Source organism: Diabrotica virgifera, chromosome 8, assembly GCF_917563875.1.
Source record: "Diabrotica virgifera virgifera chromosome 8, PGI_DIABVI_V3a".
NCBI classification, from domain to species: domain Eukaryota; kingdom Metazoa; phylum Arthropoda; class Insecta; order Coleoptera; family Chrysomelidae; genus Diabrotica; species Diabrotica virgifera.
This window is the reverse complement of record NC_065450.1, coordinates 195,737,527-195,754,620: the sequence shown is the minus strand read 5'-3', so window position 1 is coordinate 195,754,620 and position 17,094 is coordinate 195,737,527. Positions and strand designations below refer to the sequence as shown.

Genomic DNA, 17,094 nt, shown 5'->3' with positions numbered 1-17,094 from the left:
GCAGTTTTATAGCCCTGTAGTTTGTACATTGTTGTATACGTCCCTTGTTTTTGTAAACAGGTACCAGTATACTGCTTCTCCATTCGTCTGATCAAATCAAGTAACACAATGATATGAAAAACATGAGAAATTTGAAGCATTTGTGATACAGAGACCACAATTTTATAATATTTAACATCCTCCTCCTCTATCTTTTCTCCTTCGCAAGGATGTAGTAAAGTGAACAAATGCCGAGGTTAAACAAATGCATAGAGCTAGCGACGTAGTCCAAGAGATTAAATAATTCCAACGTCTAATATGAGCAGGCCATGTCCATAGACTCTCTAATAACCGCCTTATCAAGCTAATCTGTGAGGAAGCCCCGACAGGCAGAAGGCCCTTAGGACGCCCTCGAATGCGATGGAGAGATAGCATATGGTCAGATTTAAGAACAATGGGGCTACCTACTGATCCAACTATCATGAAAACTAGTGGTGCAGTCAGCCAAGGTCCACTCCGGGTTGTAGAGCTACGAGAAAAAGAGGAAAGAAGGAGGTAGTGGATTCATTTAATTAGCTTGACTCTTTCTGTTCAATTTTTTCTTCCGTGTGCATGTTGTTTTGCTTCGGATAATGAGTAACCGCTCATGCCGTTTATTTGGTCTGACCATCGTCTTTTGCCCGGTACGTTGCCTTTAACTATCATTCGTTCAACCGTTTTTTCTAGTTCCATGACACAAAATATCTTAGTATATTTTTAGTCCGTTCTTTAACGGTAAAATATTGCAAAACCTCTAAATTTTAAAGAACCGCTTGGATTGACATGAAATTTGGCATACACATAGCTAACAAGTCAAAGAAAAAAAGTGATATTGTGCCGATATGTGCTTTTGCCCTGAGGGTGGTTTTTACCCCCTCTTGGGGGTGAAAAAATATTCGTCCAAACAAAGTCCGGAAATGGATAAACTGGCTAATTTTAAGTAACTTTTGTTCTATAGAGTTTTTTCACTAAGTCAATACTTTTCGAGTTATTTGGCAGTGAATATGTTCATTTTTTCAATAAAATAACCACGCTTTTAGACGGTTTTTCGCAAATAACTCAAATAGTAAGTATTTTGTCGAAAAAACATTTTTAGCAGAAATATAGCCTGTAAAAAATTTAAAAAATGGTGTATATATCACGTCTCTACACCTAGTAGAAGCAGAGTTATAGCTAATAAAAAATAGGTTCATATTCGTCAAATTCCAAATGGAATACTTTAACGTGAAATAACCAAAAATGAAGCACATTTCGGGGAAAACTCATTACAACTTATTTAAAGTGTTTAAAAAAGCTTCATTTTTGTTTTATAAAAAAAATTCTAGCATCAAAATTAAACAAGTTACGCTCAAAATAAAGTTAGTACCTTTTGGTTTTGGTAAAAAAATCGAGAAAATCATCCCCTAATTAGTATCTTAAATGAACTGAATCGTTACGACTTCACAAGTTTCTTGACTCGTGTATATATTGTTTATATGATCTGTAAGTTTCATCGGTTCAAAGTCCTTATTATTGAAACGGCTGTAGTTAAAAGGGGTTGAACGAGTCACTGATTACGAATGTGTGTAAATTTAGAAACACCAAATCTCAATCAATTTTTGTCTAACAGAAAAACAAAAAAATACATGATATTCAGAAAAGCAAATCTGACTTTTTTTGTTTTTCCAGATTTTTGGTATCTCTATCAATTTTTAAGTTATTTTGGAAAAAAGCATATTTTTCAAAATTTAAATTTTTAAAAAATTTTTTTTGAAACCAAATTTTTTCAAAAATAAGCACTTGAAATCGATGAAATTTACAGATCATATAAACACAACATAAGTAAAATAATTTGTGGAGCGGTAACGATTAATTTCATTTAAGTTGCTAATTAGGGGGTGGTCTTCCCGATTTTTTTTTTTGCAAAAACAAAAGGGACCAACTTTATTTTGAGCGTAACTTGCTTAAATTTAATGCTAGAAACTTTTTTTAAAAACAGAAATAAAGCTTTTTTTTAAACACTTTAAAAAAGTTATAATGGGTTTTCCCAAAAAGTGCTTAATTTTTTGGATAATTCACGTCGAAATATTCTATTTGAAATTTGGTGAATATGAATCTATTTTTCATTGGCTATAACTCTGGTTCTACGAGATCCAGGGACCTAACGTGTACACCATTTTTTTCACTTTTTTATAGGATATATTTTTGCTAAGAACGTTTTTTTTTCGACAAAGTACTTACTTTTTGAGTTATTTGCGAAAAACCGTCTAAAAATGTGGTTATTTTGTTGAAAAATGAACATATTCACTCGCAAATAACTCGAAAAGTGTTGACTTGGCGAAAAAGCTCTATAGAACAAAAGTTACTTAAAATTAGTCAGTTTACTCATTTCCGGACTTATTTTGGACATATATTTTTTCACCCCCAAGAGGGGGTGAAAGTCACCCCCAGGGCAAAAGCACACATCGGCACAATCTCACTTTTTTTCTTTAAGTTGTTACCTATGTGTACGCCAAATTTCATGTCAATCCAAGCGGTTCTTTAAAATTTAGAGCAAAAACCGTGAAAGAATGGACTATTTGACTGATAGTTGTGGTAAGTCTGGTTTTTATGTTAAGTTTCATACCCTATTCCACGAATATACGACTGTTTTGGATTATCTCGACAACGAATATTTTACTATGCAAAATATGAAGAACGAAAGTAAATTGCAAATTACATTGTTGTTTATTGGAATAATTTAGCATTGAATTATTGTTGCGATGTTCGGTCCATGGTATGCACACGATTCTACAGTGGACCACATTTCAAATGTCATTATACTCTTTGAATTGGCTTTTCTGATTGTCCATGTTTCTGAAGCGTAGGTGACGATAATAAATGTCAATGTTCGAACTAGGAGTAATTTTATGTTTTTTTATATCAGTGTTCTTCCATATTTCTGCGAGTTAGACTGTGGCCGATTTGGCCATTATGATGCGTCGACGGATCTGTATATATTAATTTTTCAAAAAGGTAATACTGGCTTCGAAAAGAGCGTAAAAATATTTTGAGAAAATATTTTGAGCTCTTTAGTTATATTAATTACCATTTAATAAATGCATAACGTATCTTCACATGTAGGTACCTATGTGCGGTAGATTCGTGCAAATAATAATATAAGAATTATTGTGCATTTAATGGTAGAAGCATATAATTTGGACCACACATACTACACTTACAAAGATTCAAATTTAGATATGAGGCCATCTCGGATTTTGTCTTTTACAAATATGGCGGGCATTCAAAATGAATCTGCCGCCCATAGGTACATGTGAACATACGTTATGCATTTATTAAATGGTAATTAAAATAAATAAAAAGTTCAAAATATTTCCTAAAAAATATTTTTACATACTTCAGTGGCGGTATTACCTTTTTGAAAAATTTATATATATACAGTGTGAAAGAATTTACATCAGAAAACAGTAAAAACACAACTTCTGGTAAACCGATTCTTCCGGTTCAAGATCTTGATTTTATTTATCAAAAAAAGAACCTATATACCAAATTTGGTTGAAATCTAACGTCTCGTTCAAAAGTTATCGTGCTATTAGACATATATGTATAGTCGCCATTTTGAATGCCCGCCATTTTTGTAAAAGGAACAAAAACTGAGATGGCCTCATATCTAAATTTGAACCTTTATATGTGTAGTATATGTGGTCCAAATTATATGCTTCTACCGTTAAATGCACAATAATTCTTATAATATTTGCACGAATCTGCCGCACATGGGTACATGTGAAGATACGTTATGCATTTATTAAATGGTAATTAACATAACTAAAAAGTTCAAAATATTTCCCAAAAAATATTTTTACGGTCTTTTCAATGACGGTATTAACTTTTTGAATAATTAATACATACAGGGTGAAAAATTGAAAAAAAAACAACATATTTTTACTTAAAAATCAGGAAAAACACACTTCTGGTAAACCGATTCTTCCGGTTCAAGACTTTGATCTTATTCATAAAAAAAAAACCCATATACCAAATTTGGTTGAAGTTGGACTTTTCGTTTAAAAGTTATGGTGCTTTTAGTCACATATGTATAGCCGCCATTTTGAATGCCCGCCATTTTTGTAAAAGGCAAAATCTGAGATGGCCTCATATCTAAATTTGTACCTTTATATGTGTAGTATATGTGGTCCAAATTATATACTTCTATCATTAAATGCACAACTGTTTCACATATCGGCTGCCTACAAATTATTTTATATGTATTCTCTCCTATAAATAATAAAAACGTTTTATTATAAAAAGTTCTTTTTTATAAAAGTGTAATTACTTGTTGGATGCTTAACATTGTCTTGTCGAAAAGAATGACAATTCGCATATTATTCATTGGAGTTGACAGTTACTAAACTACATTGTAGCTCAGTAACACTAGATTATTGTTACAATTTCGAACTTAGTGCAAAAATTTATAGGGATTTACATATAATTACCCGTGTTGAGCTGGCCCCCCCACTTGCAAAAATCAAAAAACAAATAGCCCTGATTTATGAGCTATTTATGAGCTCTCATATTCCGCAAACTAAAAATTTTGAGCTCGTTCCACTGAGCAGGAATTTGATACTTTAGTGGAGGGGGCTGACTCAGCCCCCCCCACCACTTAAAAATAGGAATATTGAATCGGTTTCTGCGGCAGAATTACGAGCTATTTATGAGGTCATGAAATTATATAGTTTCGATTTTTGAGCTCATCCCCTTCACACCCAAACAACCCTTTAATTGATTTAACTTAAGAGAAAAATGCTGAGAAAACCTAAAATATATAGTATTGCGGATATAATTCCTATAACTTATACACTCTAAGAATAAACTATTAAATCACGTGCATTTCGATTATTGAGCTACAACCCCTTCGCAAGAAAACCACCCTATCTTCCCGGCTTAAGAGAAAGTTGTACTTAAAATGCATTAAACTAATTATTTGGCGACTACATATCATTGAATTATTTATAAGCTTCCAAATTACGCGCATTTAGATCAGTAAATTTCAATTTATTTTGTATAGTGCAGTCACTGAAGGTAAAAATCAACGACTACCTTCAATTTCGGTGAACCTTCATCGATTTTCACGAAAATTGGTCAGTGGTTAGAGGATACGTCAAGGAACAAAGGTGACATGGTACCACCTTGCGCCTTTACCCTGAGGGTGGATACCGCCCCCTCTCGCGGGTGAAAATTATTTTATTAAAAATAACTGCACAAATCAATAAAAGAACAAATTAAAAGCAAAATTTATTATTTAAAGTTAATAAAATAAGTCAATACTTTTTAAGTTATTAAAGATCAAAGATTTTAATTATTCGTGAAAAAAATTCATGTTATGAAGCGGTTTCGTAAATCACTGAAAAACTGTAAGTTTTTACAAAAAAGTTAATAGTAGTTTAATTCGTATAGCTTATATTCTAAGAATAAACTCTTAAATCACGCGCCTTTCGATTATAGAGCTACAACCCCTTCGTAAGAAAACCATCCCATATTCCCAGCTTAAGAGAGAGTTGTACTTAAAATAATTTAAATTTATTATTTGGCGACTACATATCGTTTAATAATTTATGAGCTTGCAAAATATACGCATCTCAATTATTGAATTGCCATTTTCTTTCTATAGTACAGTCACTGAAGGTAAAAATCAACTATGACCTTCGATTTCGGTAAATCTCCATTCATTTTCACGAATTAACAATAACAACTTGGGGTTTTAACCTGGGGTATATGTCACCTCTTCTCGGGGGTGAAAATTACTTTATTAAAAATAACCCCACAAATCGAGAGAGGGACAAATTGTAAGCAAAATTTGTTATATAATGTGATTAAAATAAATCAATACTTTTTGAGTTATTAAAGATCAAATATTTTAATTTTTGTGAAAGAAAATGCATGCTTTAAAGCGATTTTTCATAAATAACTCAAAAACTGTAAGTTTTTACAGAAAAGTGTTCATCACTAAAATTGAAGCTAATAAAAAATATAATAAATTGATTACTTGAAAAATCCTTTAATGTTAATTTAAAGTAAGTTATTGCTAATTAAATGTATAATTTTTTCTGCGACTTTTCAAATTTAAGGATTCAAGCTTAAATAACGGGAAAGATATGCATTTTATAACACTTAGGTATTAAATACTTGTCAAAGTACTTAGAAATACCTATCAAAAATGAGCAATTTCATTCAATTTTTTTATTCAAATTTCCGTGAAAATGAATGCAGATTTACCGAAATCGAAGGTCATAGTTGATTTTTACCTTCAGTGACTGCACTATAGAAAAAAAATGGCAATTCAATAATTGAGATGCGTATATTTTGCGCGCTCATAAATTATTAAACGATATCTAGTCGACAAATAATTAATTTAAATTATTTTAAGTACAACTCTCTCTTAAGCCGGGAATATGGTATGTTTTTCTTGCGAAGGGGTTGTAGCTCAATAATCGAAAGGCGCGTGATTTAAGAGTTTATTCTTAGAATATAAGCTATACGAATAAACTACTAATAACTTTTTTGTAAAAACTTAAAGTTTTTCAGTGATTTACGAAAAAACCGCTTCAAAACATGCATTTTTTTTCACGAATAATTAAAATTTTTGATCTTTAATAACTTAATAAGTATTGACTTATTTTAATAACTTTATATAATAAATTTTGCTTATAATTTGTTCTTTTATAGATTTGTGCAGTTATTTTTTTATAAAATAATTTTTCAACCCAGGGTATCCACCCCCAGTATCCACCCTCAGGGTAAAGGCGCAAGGTGGTACCATGTCACCTTTGTTTCTTGAGGTATCCTCTAACCACTGACCAATTTTCGTAAAAATCGATGAAGGTTCACCGAAATTGAAGATAATCGTTGATTTTTACTTTCAGTGACTGCACTATATAAAATAAATTGCAATTTACTGATTTAAATGTGCGTAATTTGAAAGCTTATAAATTATTAAATGAATGTAGTCGCCAAATAATTAATTTAATGCATTTTAAGTACAACTTTCTCTTAAGCCGGGAAGATAGGGTGGTTTTCTTGCGAAGGGGTTGTAGCTCAATAATCGAAATGCACGTGATTTAATAGTTTATTCTTAGAGTATATACGCTATAGGAATTAAATCCGCAATACGATATATTTTAAGTTTTCTCAGCATTTTTCTCTTAAGTTAAATCAATTAAAGGGTTGTTTGGGGGGTGAAGGGGATGAGCTCAAAAATCGAAACTATATAATTTCAAGAGCTCATAAATAGCTCGTAATTCTGTCGCAAAAAACGATTCAATATTCCTATTTTTAAGTAGTGGGGGGGGGCTGACTCAGCCTCCCCAATAAAGTATTAAATTCCTGCTCAGTGGAACGAGCTCAAAATTTTTAGTTTGCGGAATATGAGAGCTCATAAATAGCTCAAAAACAGGACTATTAGTTTTTTAATTTTTGCAAGTGGGGGGGGGGCAGCTCAACACGGGTCATATAATTGGCTACAAAATTAAGCAGGTTTTGATAAACTTGATTTTATTTAGTTTTATGGGGTTTTAGAACAAGCAAAACTTTTTATTAAGAATAACATTTTTCGCTAGCATTGAAAATAAAAATTTTTTTTCCTCTTGGGCACCCCTTCCGTGGACACACTGTACAACATAAAAGAGTTATATCAATTTTGTTTATTTTAATACTAAAACAATGTCAACCTTACTATTTTATTGCATTTTTATTTCAGAATTGATACCAAAGCCCAAAAACTTTCCATCAGAATTAAAATCCCAGAGTTAAAACTTTTAGGAAAATATGACATCGAAGGAAAAATTCTGGTACTGAGAATTGAAGGAAATGGAGATTTTAACATTGTAGCATGTAAATATTCTTTTTCTTCTCATTTATTAGTTACGAAAAATTGCTTAGTATTATAGTTTACCTACATCAAATTTTGTTTTAGTTAATGGTGAATATGAATACAATGCAAACTTTCTTCTACATAACATTGGCGGAGAAGACTTTTTTGACTTGGCAGATAAAGACACTTTAGACTTCGTTGTAAAAGACTTAAAAGTTCACTTGGATAACCTCTTTAACGGGGATAAAGCATTGGGTTAGTAATCAACTCCTTTAACTGTCTTCATGGAAAAATTGTGTAATTTTTTCAACACTTTTCGGAACATTTCGTGTAAAGTTTGTTTAGCAGTAAATGGTTAACTTCAATTAGTAAGACTATAAACATCCTGGGTTTAAGCGATAATAGTATAAAAGGCTCAATTTCAGGTAAAATTTAAATATGTTTCCTGGTAAAATATCCTTTGTTTTATTATAGGAGTACCGTCTAGTCAGTGTTAATTGTCAAAAGACCAACTCTGTCTACCTCGTTCGCTTATCGCTCCGGACCGGTCTTAACAATGGGCCAAGTCAAATAAATTTAATAATATTTACGACCGTACTAATTGAAGTCAACCATTTACTGCTAAACACAATTTATATAATACACTATAACGACAGACTTCTAGATAGATAATCTTCTCTAATTTATACTATATATTTATATATTATGTAGACTATACAGGGTGTTTCATTAATAATTGTCCATATAGTAACTGGAGAAACCTTAGCACAAAATACGAAGATTTAACCTAAAACACTTAAATAAAATTTGGTTCCTTACTGAATTACAGGGTGTTTTATCTAAAAATTTAAATACTATTTTTGCCCAGCATTTTAAAACTATTCGATGTATCCTTTTCATACTTGGCAGGAAGTACAGGTACTGTACAAACTACTAAATTATGTTAAACAGACGTTTCTGTCAATTACTAGAGGCGTACGACGGGGGAAAGTGAATGGTTGAACCTTTCCAAATTTTTACCACACTCACGCCGAAGTCGATCGAGGTTCAACAAGTACGAGAGTGTAGACGGCCACCTTGTGTAACTTTGCCTCACTTCGTTCTACTTCCATTCTCTGTCGGTCTGGCGCGTCCGAGTCAAAGGGATCTTTGTCGGTATCGCACCGCTCTTTGTCGGTATCGCACTTCCTCGCGAAGTATAACGAGTGTGTAGAGAGGTACTTCGGACTTCGGTCAACTTTGGCGAAGTAACTTCGCCGAGAGTGTGGAGCCCGCTTAATATGTAATGTAGGGTAACCCGACAACGACAAGAATGATAATTGACCACCTAGAACTGGAAGGTGCCGACACCTTCAGATAATTAGGCTCGCTGCTAACTAAACACAACAATGTCAGTGAAGAAATTAAAAGAAGAATACTGCTTGCCAATAAATGTTACTATGGCTTAGGAAAACAGGTGGCCTCAAAAATATCTAGAAAAATTAAATTGACTGTCCACAAAACACTAATAAGACCACTGCTGACCTATGGTTCAGAAACTTAATCACTTACACAGAATGACCAAGAACTGCTCAAACGTTTTGAGAGAAAAATCCTAAGAAGAATATATGAAGGAATAAAAGAACAAGGTTTGTTGCGCAGGCCTTACAACTTAGAGTTGTATACAAGTTTTGGAGAACCTGACGTTGTAAAATTCATTAAGGTAGTACGTCTTAGATGGATTTGGCATGTAATCAGGAGAGAGGAAGATGCCATAGTCAGAAAAGTTTTTACCGAAGAGGACCGATATTACAACGAACAAGAGGAAGACCGATATCTATTAGAATTAGAGCATGGAGAAAAGTTGCCAGAGACAGGGGCGAATGGAGGATTGTTCTGAAGAAGGCTTTGGCTCATAAAGAGCTGTAACGCCCCTGATGGTGATGATCTATGAGGGATATACCAGACCTCTCCATTGTTCTCTGTCGCACTTGTATTTTATTAATTACTTTTCTGGTAAGGGTCAATGTTTCTGCTCCATATGTTAGAACTGGAAGTACATACTGATTAAAAACGTTCCTTTTCAAGCACATGGGAATATCTGATCTAAAGATTTCCCTCAATTATCCGTAAGTTGTCCATGTTACTTCTATCCTTCTGTTTAACTCTGTTGTTTGATTGTCTCTTCCTAATTTAATGCCGTGGCCCAGATATTTACACGTACACACTTGTTCAATTTGCGTACCATTAGTTGAGATGTTTTTGGCAATTACAAGATTGGTTGGTCATGTATTGTGTTTTGGAAAAGTTCATTTTAAGGCTAATTCGTGCACACGAGCTCTGAATATCTTGAAGAAATTGGCGTGGCAAGCATGATCTACCCCATCTGCAATAAGGACAAGTTGTTCAGAAACTCCTCAGTTATGTTACTGCATATTCTCCCTAATATTTTCCCAACCATTACAAAGTCTATAGGGTTGCCTGTGAATGCTCTGCGTGGGCAGTCCTGAACAATGTGACTGATCATATGTCTTGCAGCGCCGCAGTCACAAGAAGGCGAGGGAAGTTTACCCCATCTGTAGAGGAAGTCGGCGCATCTTCCACAGTTTGTTCTAATTCGATTAAGGGCTGCCCAAATCTTACGGGGACGAAATTCGCTAGGTTTTCCTATGATGTCCGGTAGACTATGGTAATGCGGATCTGTCTTACTTTCCCAATCTTCTCTCCATCGGGTATCTATGTCAAAGTTGGATTGATGCAGCGCTTGAGCAGATTGTAGAGGGAGTAACCTGGATCGGAGACGGTTTCCAATAATATCGAGGATGTCGTTGTGGACTAGAAGCTGGCGACTGTCCATTACTTTGTTATGTTCTTTAACCAATGCATGTTCGCGGCGTAGGTTGGGTGGTGCTATATTACTAAGGGTAGGTAGCCACATTGTAGGAGTGGGCTTAATTGTGCCTGTTATCATACGCATAGCACGGTTTAGTTGGGTGTCGACCAGGTGGGTGTGCCTGCTATTTAGCCACACTGGTGCACAGTATTCTGCCACCGGATATATCAGGCCAAGAGCAGAGGATCTTCAAGTTGATGCTGTGGACCCCCATGTAGTGCCGCAGAGTTTCTGTATTATATTGTTGCGTGTTTTCAATTTTGCTGCTGTTTTCGTCAGGTGTTCTCTGAATGTGAGCGTTCTATCTAGAGTAACCCCAAGGTATTTCGGGTATTTATTGTGTTTCAACAGCTTCTTATTAAAATACACTCGCAATTCTCTGGTTGCCAGCTTGTTGTTGAGATGAAAAGGTGATACTTCAGTTTTTGTAGTACTTGGTTGTAGTCTCCATTTCTTAAGGTATTCGCTGAGGATGGATAAGTCATTCGTGAGAGTGATTTCTGTAGTTTCTAAAGATTGGTGGCTTGTTGCAAGGGTCCAGTCGTCAGCATATCCAAACTTTCGAGATTCGGTTTCAGGCATGTCAGCAATATAGAGGCTGAAAAGTAAAGGGGCAAGGACAGAACCCTGTGGAATGCCATTGTTAAGTTTCATCTGTCTACTCGTCTCCTTTCCCATCATAACCTGTAAGGCTCTGTTTGTCAGCATGTTGTCAATGAGGTTAATTATCTTTCTGCAGGGGATAATACGGGCCAGTTTATATATTAATCCCTGTCTCCAAACAGTATCATATGCTGCTGTTAGATCTATAAATACTGTTGCTGTCTTTTGTTTCTTTTGAAAACTAGCTTCTATAAAAGTTGTTAATGATTAAAATTAATGTTAAACCACTTGGTCCGTACAGCTTCGATGAGGGCGGAAGCCAGCTTGTTCAGTGGGGACATTTTCTAGTATCCTGTGACTAATTCTGTTGAGGAGAAGCTTTTCTAATAGTTTATATACCATGCTGAGTAGAGCTATGGGGCGGTAGTTTTCTAGCTTATCGTTTGATTTGCCCGGTTTCGGAATTGCAATTATCTTTGTTCGCTTAAGTGAGAAAGGAATCTGACTGAAGTATATCATTAAAGAACATTGCAAGCCATTGTTTCGTGTATGCACCACTGTGTATCAAGAACTCAGGATGGATATCATCAAACCCAGGTGCTTTACCTGATTTCATTTCTTGCAGCGCATGTGTGATTTCAGAAATAAGTATTCTTGTTGAATATTCGGAGTTCGTTCTGTTCATTTGTTTTAATGCCCTTAAGTCTCTTTTCACGTTGGTAGTATGTGTTCGATCTCGTGGAGTTCTGAATAGAAATACTATTTGGGGGGCAACCTTGTTAGGAGACATTTTAGACTCTCTGGATTCCAGCTGGTTAGCTCCTCCAATTTTCCGCAACAGGGACCATGCCTGCCGGCTTGATTTTTTGAAGTCAAGGTTTTCGACAGTCTTTATCCATTTTTGGCGTCTAGCTGTATCGATGATGTGTAAAAGCTCGTCGGCTATTTCTCGGTCACCACTTTCGAGAAACTTCGCGTATAAGTCTTCGCATGTTTCAGTCCATCCAGGCACATATTCTTTGCGATACCCCCTAGGGATGGTTTCCTTGGCAGCGCTTATTACTGCACCCACAAACCTCTCGTAATGTTTGCTGGTTTGAGGGACCCAGCTCAAGGTCTGGTCTAGTTGTTCAGATAACTTCTCCCAGTTTGCTTTTCCAAGATTCCACCTGGGTCATAAAGCGGTGAATAGTTAATAAGAGATGGTGTCTCCTTGCCTAATACTCCTCTCTAAGGGAAATGTATTTGTGTCGCCTTAGTACATTCTCACTGCAGCTGGTGTGCTATTATATATTCCGAAGAAGAATATGTACCTATGTGAACATATGACCAATACTGCACCTTCTTAGAGCTCTTAATATGGATATATGCTGGACTGAGTCAAACGCTTTTCCAAAGTCTACAAATGTTAATATCAATGGTATACATTATGTATCTTATGTATATTTTCCTTCATTTGTTCTTTTTGCCTATTTTCATTCTTTATTCTTTTTCTTAACACTTCCACGTTAGTAATTTTATCCATCCATGAGGTTTTTGAAATCCTTCCATCTTTCTTATTGGTCTGCCGTAAATTTTGACAAATGTTCTGTAATAAACTGTTTCGCTTGTCTTTGTCCTGGTGACTTCCTTCACTATTTCAGATATTTTTAAGTTAGCTACTTCATTGTAGCCATTCTTATTACTGCCTTTGCAATGCCTCGAAAGGGTTCCGGTCCAACGAATGGCATTGATAAGCCTTGTTTGGCCATCTAATCTACGTTATTAAGTATATTTAAGGCTGCTTTTGAATTCTCCCAGAAACCACCTGGCCAAACTTGCCACTTTAAGTGCAGGCAGTTTTATTGCAAACTTAAACAAGTTTCTTAAATGGATACTTTTAAAGACAATTTACCATATTAAATGATTCTTTAAACTTTAAACCCATATACTCCAAATAAGCCAACAAATTGTTACATGTGTTATGGTAGGTAGATACGTATTTGTAACCATAAAATAATAAAAACTAGGTACATACTTGGTTATTTCGGACTGTCAAGGTAGAAAAACACTTGCGCACCCAACTTAATTGATAATGTTATGGGCCATTCCACGAACATACGCCTGTTTTGGATTACTTCGACAACGAATATTTTACTGTGCAACATAAGAAGTACGAAAGTAAATGGCGCTAATAATTATTCCAATAAACAACAATGTAATTTGCAATTTACTTTCGTTCTTCTTATTGTGCACAGTAAAATATTCGTTGTCGAAGTAATCCAAAACAGGCGTATGTTCGTGGAATAGGGTATAGCAAAAATAGGTCTAAATAACTCAAGCGCCATAAAATTTCTGACTTTTGGCGATTAAAACATAATAATAATAAAACAATTGAAATCCGAAAAATATTAATTTGAAAGAAACATAATTTTATCTACAATTTTAATGTTTTAATGTTAAAATCAATCGAATTTATGTCTTTAAGTCGCTTATTTATAATTTTTATATAAGCCTTATGTTGTAATTTATCAGAGCTTTCAGCATCTCCAGAAAGCAATATAGCCGAAAGCCAAATAAAACTATTTAGTCTATCGACAAAGAATTGTTAAGATCAAATGGTTTTATTTTATACCTTTGCAAGAGCATATATCCTACATAAAAGCAAGGTTGCATTGGAATTAAAACCGTTTGGTTTTAATCTAACCTTAAAATCGAGGCGTTGTAGTGCTGTGTGTGTTGTATTCTTTGAAAAATAAACCGTAATGACCAGTTAGTTTATATTTTAAGTACTTGCGACTTATTTTTTCCATACTAACTGTACTTCCACTTTTTACAACAAACTACACCACTGTTTCGCTCAAAAACAAACAGCCGACCATTCTGGACATGAAAGAAGAGGGGATGAGTTTAGTTTTATTGTTTCTAACAAGAAGCATAGAGCATAGTTTAGTCTTTACGATAACCAAATTGATTCAGTTAAGAGCGTTTGGTTTTAATATAGCCTAATAATGGCTTTTAAGAAAGCAACTTTAAAGAAAACTAAAAAATAGTTTTATGGCATATGATTTACTGACATAATAGTCTTGAGATCAAGTAGTTTTAATAATAGGTTTTATTAGCCATATTAGGAGAATCTTTAAAACTGCAATAAAACTAAAAGGTCACAAACTAGAATCTAATAAAACCAAATAGTCCAGAAGTTCTTCATAAAACTGATTAGTTTTAAAGTGAACTGAGAATAAACCATTTTAAAACTACAATAAGATACATTATCTATTAAGAATAATTAGTTTTATTTGATATTCTTATTAGATACTTTAAAACTAGTGACAAATACTTAACTGTTTTAAAGTTCTGGCAGTATATCTACAAGGTAACTTTAAAACCCTTATCTTCTTATTTACCACAATAAGACCTTTATAAACCCTAAATAAAACTAAAATGTTTTTATTGTGCTACTTGGGTAGTCGCCGACATGTATCCGCGAACGCACTTATAGGTGTTATATTTGTCCTTCCCATTGCTCTCCATAGTTTTATCACACAAAACGTTGTCATATGCTTTCTGTAGATCTTTAAATACTAAGTGGAAGTGTGCGTTCTAAGTATACTTTTTGTTCTAAAGTGAATAGGTAATCCACAGACACTCATCCTTGCTTCTTGTCGTTGAATTTTGTATTGTTTGATTTACTTGTATTAATGTTGTAGGTGACCAAATGAATAAATTTCTTAACGAAAATTGGGAAGCTGTGATAAAAGAATTCGGACCTGCCATTAGCGAGACAGTTCGTTCTATTGGTCGTTCCATAGCGTCTGCGATCTTCAAGAGGATTCCATACCACCAGTTGATATTAGACTAATTGCTGTTTGTAGAGGTGTAGTTTTATTAAATAATTAGATAAGCAATAAAAAATATATTCGACTTTCTTTTCTACCTTTAAGAATTTAATTTTCCGATAGCCTCAACTTGTGAAGACTTACTTTCTGAAGAATAACCATGTATGCCTACGAAAGAGAGAAAGAGATGGAAGCATTATTTAAAAGATCTATTATATTGGAGTGCAATTAGAACGAAAACATTCATTGCTTCGGAAAAATTCAAACAAGCTTATATTTTTCTAAAACTTTTTTTGTTAGTTTATACTAGCGTATACATGCTAAAGTAAAAAGTTCTACTCACAGATTTTGCCGCTAATTGTTTATTAATTGTTTAAACAATAACAAATGTTTTGTATAAATATTTTAAAAATATCGTTGAATTCATCATTTTACTTTGATCAAATATGTTTCTATTTTGTTTTTGATTATGCTGAATCCAAATATGGCATTGCAATTTGACAATTCTTATACAGAAGCTGTTATACAGTAATACAGTGTATGTCTGCGTAGCTACGAACCACATGGAAAACTTTTTTATTATCAATTTTACGAAAAAAAGTTATTCCTCATAAAATGCTTTGGATAATTAAAAATCTAAAACTCAACCATCAGATATCAAATTTTATCAATTTTATACGAGTTATGTCAAAAATATGAATTTCGTTAAAGAGTAATGTAACTTTATATTCCACAATATCATTTGCTATTATGAAAAGTTGTTTGAAATTAAAAACTATGTTTTAATATACAATTACATCATTCTAATCGAAAAAAATTGTTTTTCAATTTTTTCTCAAATTACCGATACCCATCATCATTTTATTACAATTATGATAACTACTTTATTATCACTTTCACGATAAAAAGGTATTTTTCATAAAATACTCTACCTGGTCTAAAATATAAGATACAACCATCAGATATCAAACTTTTTCAATTTTATACGAGGTATGTAAAAAATATGAATTTTCAAGTGCCTTTATTTTTCACAATATTTTAATTAGAAGGATGTAATTGAACACTGAAACATATTTTTTAATTCTAAACAACTTTTCTTAACAAAAATTTTCGATATTGTGAAATATAAAGGTACTTTACTCTTGAGTGAAATTCATATTTTTTTTATATATCTCGTATCAAATTAATAAAATTTTATATTTGATAATTTCGTCTTGGAGTATATATGAAGCAGAGTATTTTATAAAGAATAACTTTTTTTCATAAAACTGATAATAAAAAAGTTATCAATAGGTTTCAAGTTAGGCAGACATACTGTATTAGAGCTAAAAAATTTTTTTTTTGTTAAACATTTATTATTGTTGAAGCTTATTATTAAATGTATTTTAGGTAAGTTTTACAGAAAAAAGTTTTGATCACTTTGTATAAACATTTTTTTAGCTTGAAATTTTCGGTTTTTGTATTACATTTTTGTTGTCTTTCTAAAATTTCTCAAAAAGAAATAGTTTATTTCATTTCTAAAGTAAAATGATTAGTACATTTTAAAGATTACATCCTAAGCTTTAAAAAATCATCTATAAAACTGTAATAACTCTGTTTAATCCTGAGTAATACCGTCTTAAAGTGGTGGTAATTCTGTAAACCTACGAAATTTTCAAAAATTACATTTTTTAAGACTTCGTAGCATTTGAATTAAATTTTTGAGATTTTTTTTGAATGAAACATCGTTTAGTAAGAAGTTTGAAAGGTAAGTTGTGCAAAATTGAGCATCTTATAAGGAAAATTGTATTAGTTACACATGTTTAAATCACTTTTAAATAAAATTCATGTAAGTCTCACTTTCCGCCCACACCGTACTTAGGTCCATACATTTTATTTCTTTTTAGTATAACCATAAGATAGCTTAATTATTCTTCTTTCATGTCCATCTTGTAAAATTT

The 17,094-nt window shown here is 33.1% G+C and overlaps 1 protein-coding gene across 3 annotated transcripts in view; it reads left to right on the top strand.

Moving 5' to 3' along the window:
* Positions 1 to 15,232, top strand: part of LOC114332812 (protein takeout) — a 63,547-nt gene extending 48,315 nt beyond the window's left edge. For all 3 annotated transcript variants that reach the window (XM_050657431.1, XM_050657430.1, XM_050657429.1), the window contains exons 3-5: positions 7,748 to 7,881; positions 7,964 to 8,116; positions 15,026 to 15,232. In XM_050657431.1, coding sequence (XP_050513388.1) covers positions 7,748 to 7,881; positions 7,964 to 8,116; positions 15,026 to 15,177 — 439 coding nt within the window. In that variant the 3' untranslated portion in view covers positions 15,178 to 15,232. The remainder of the gene's footprint in view (positions 1 to 7,747; positions 7,882 to 7,963; positions 8,117 to 15,025) is intronic.
* The last annotated feature ends 1,862 nt before the right edge of the window (positions 15,233 to 17,094 follow it).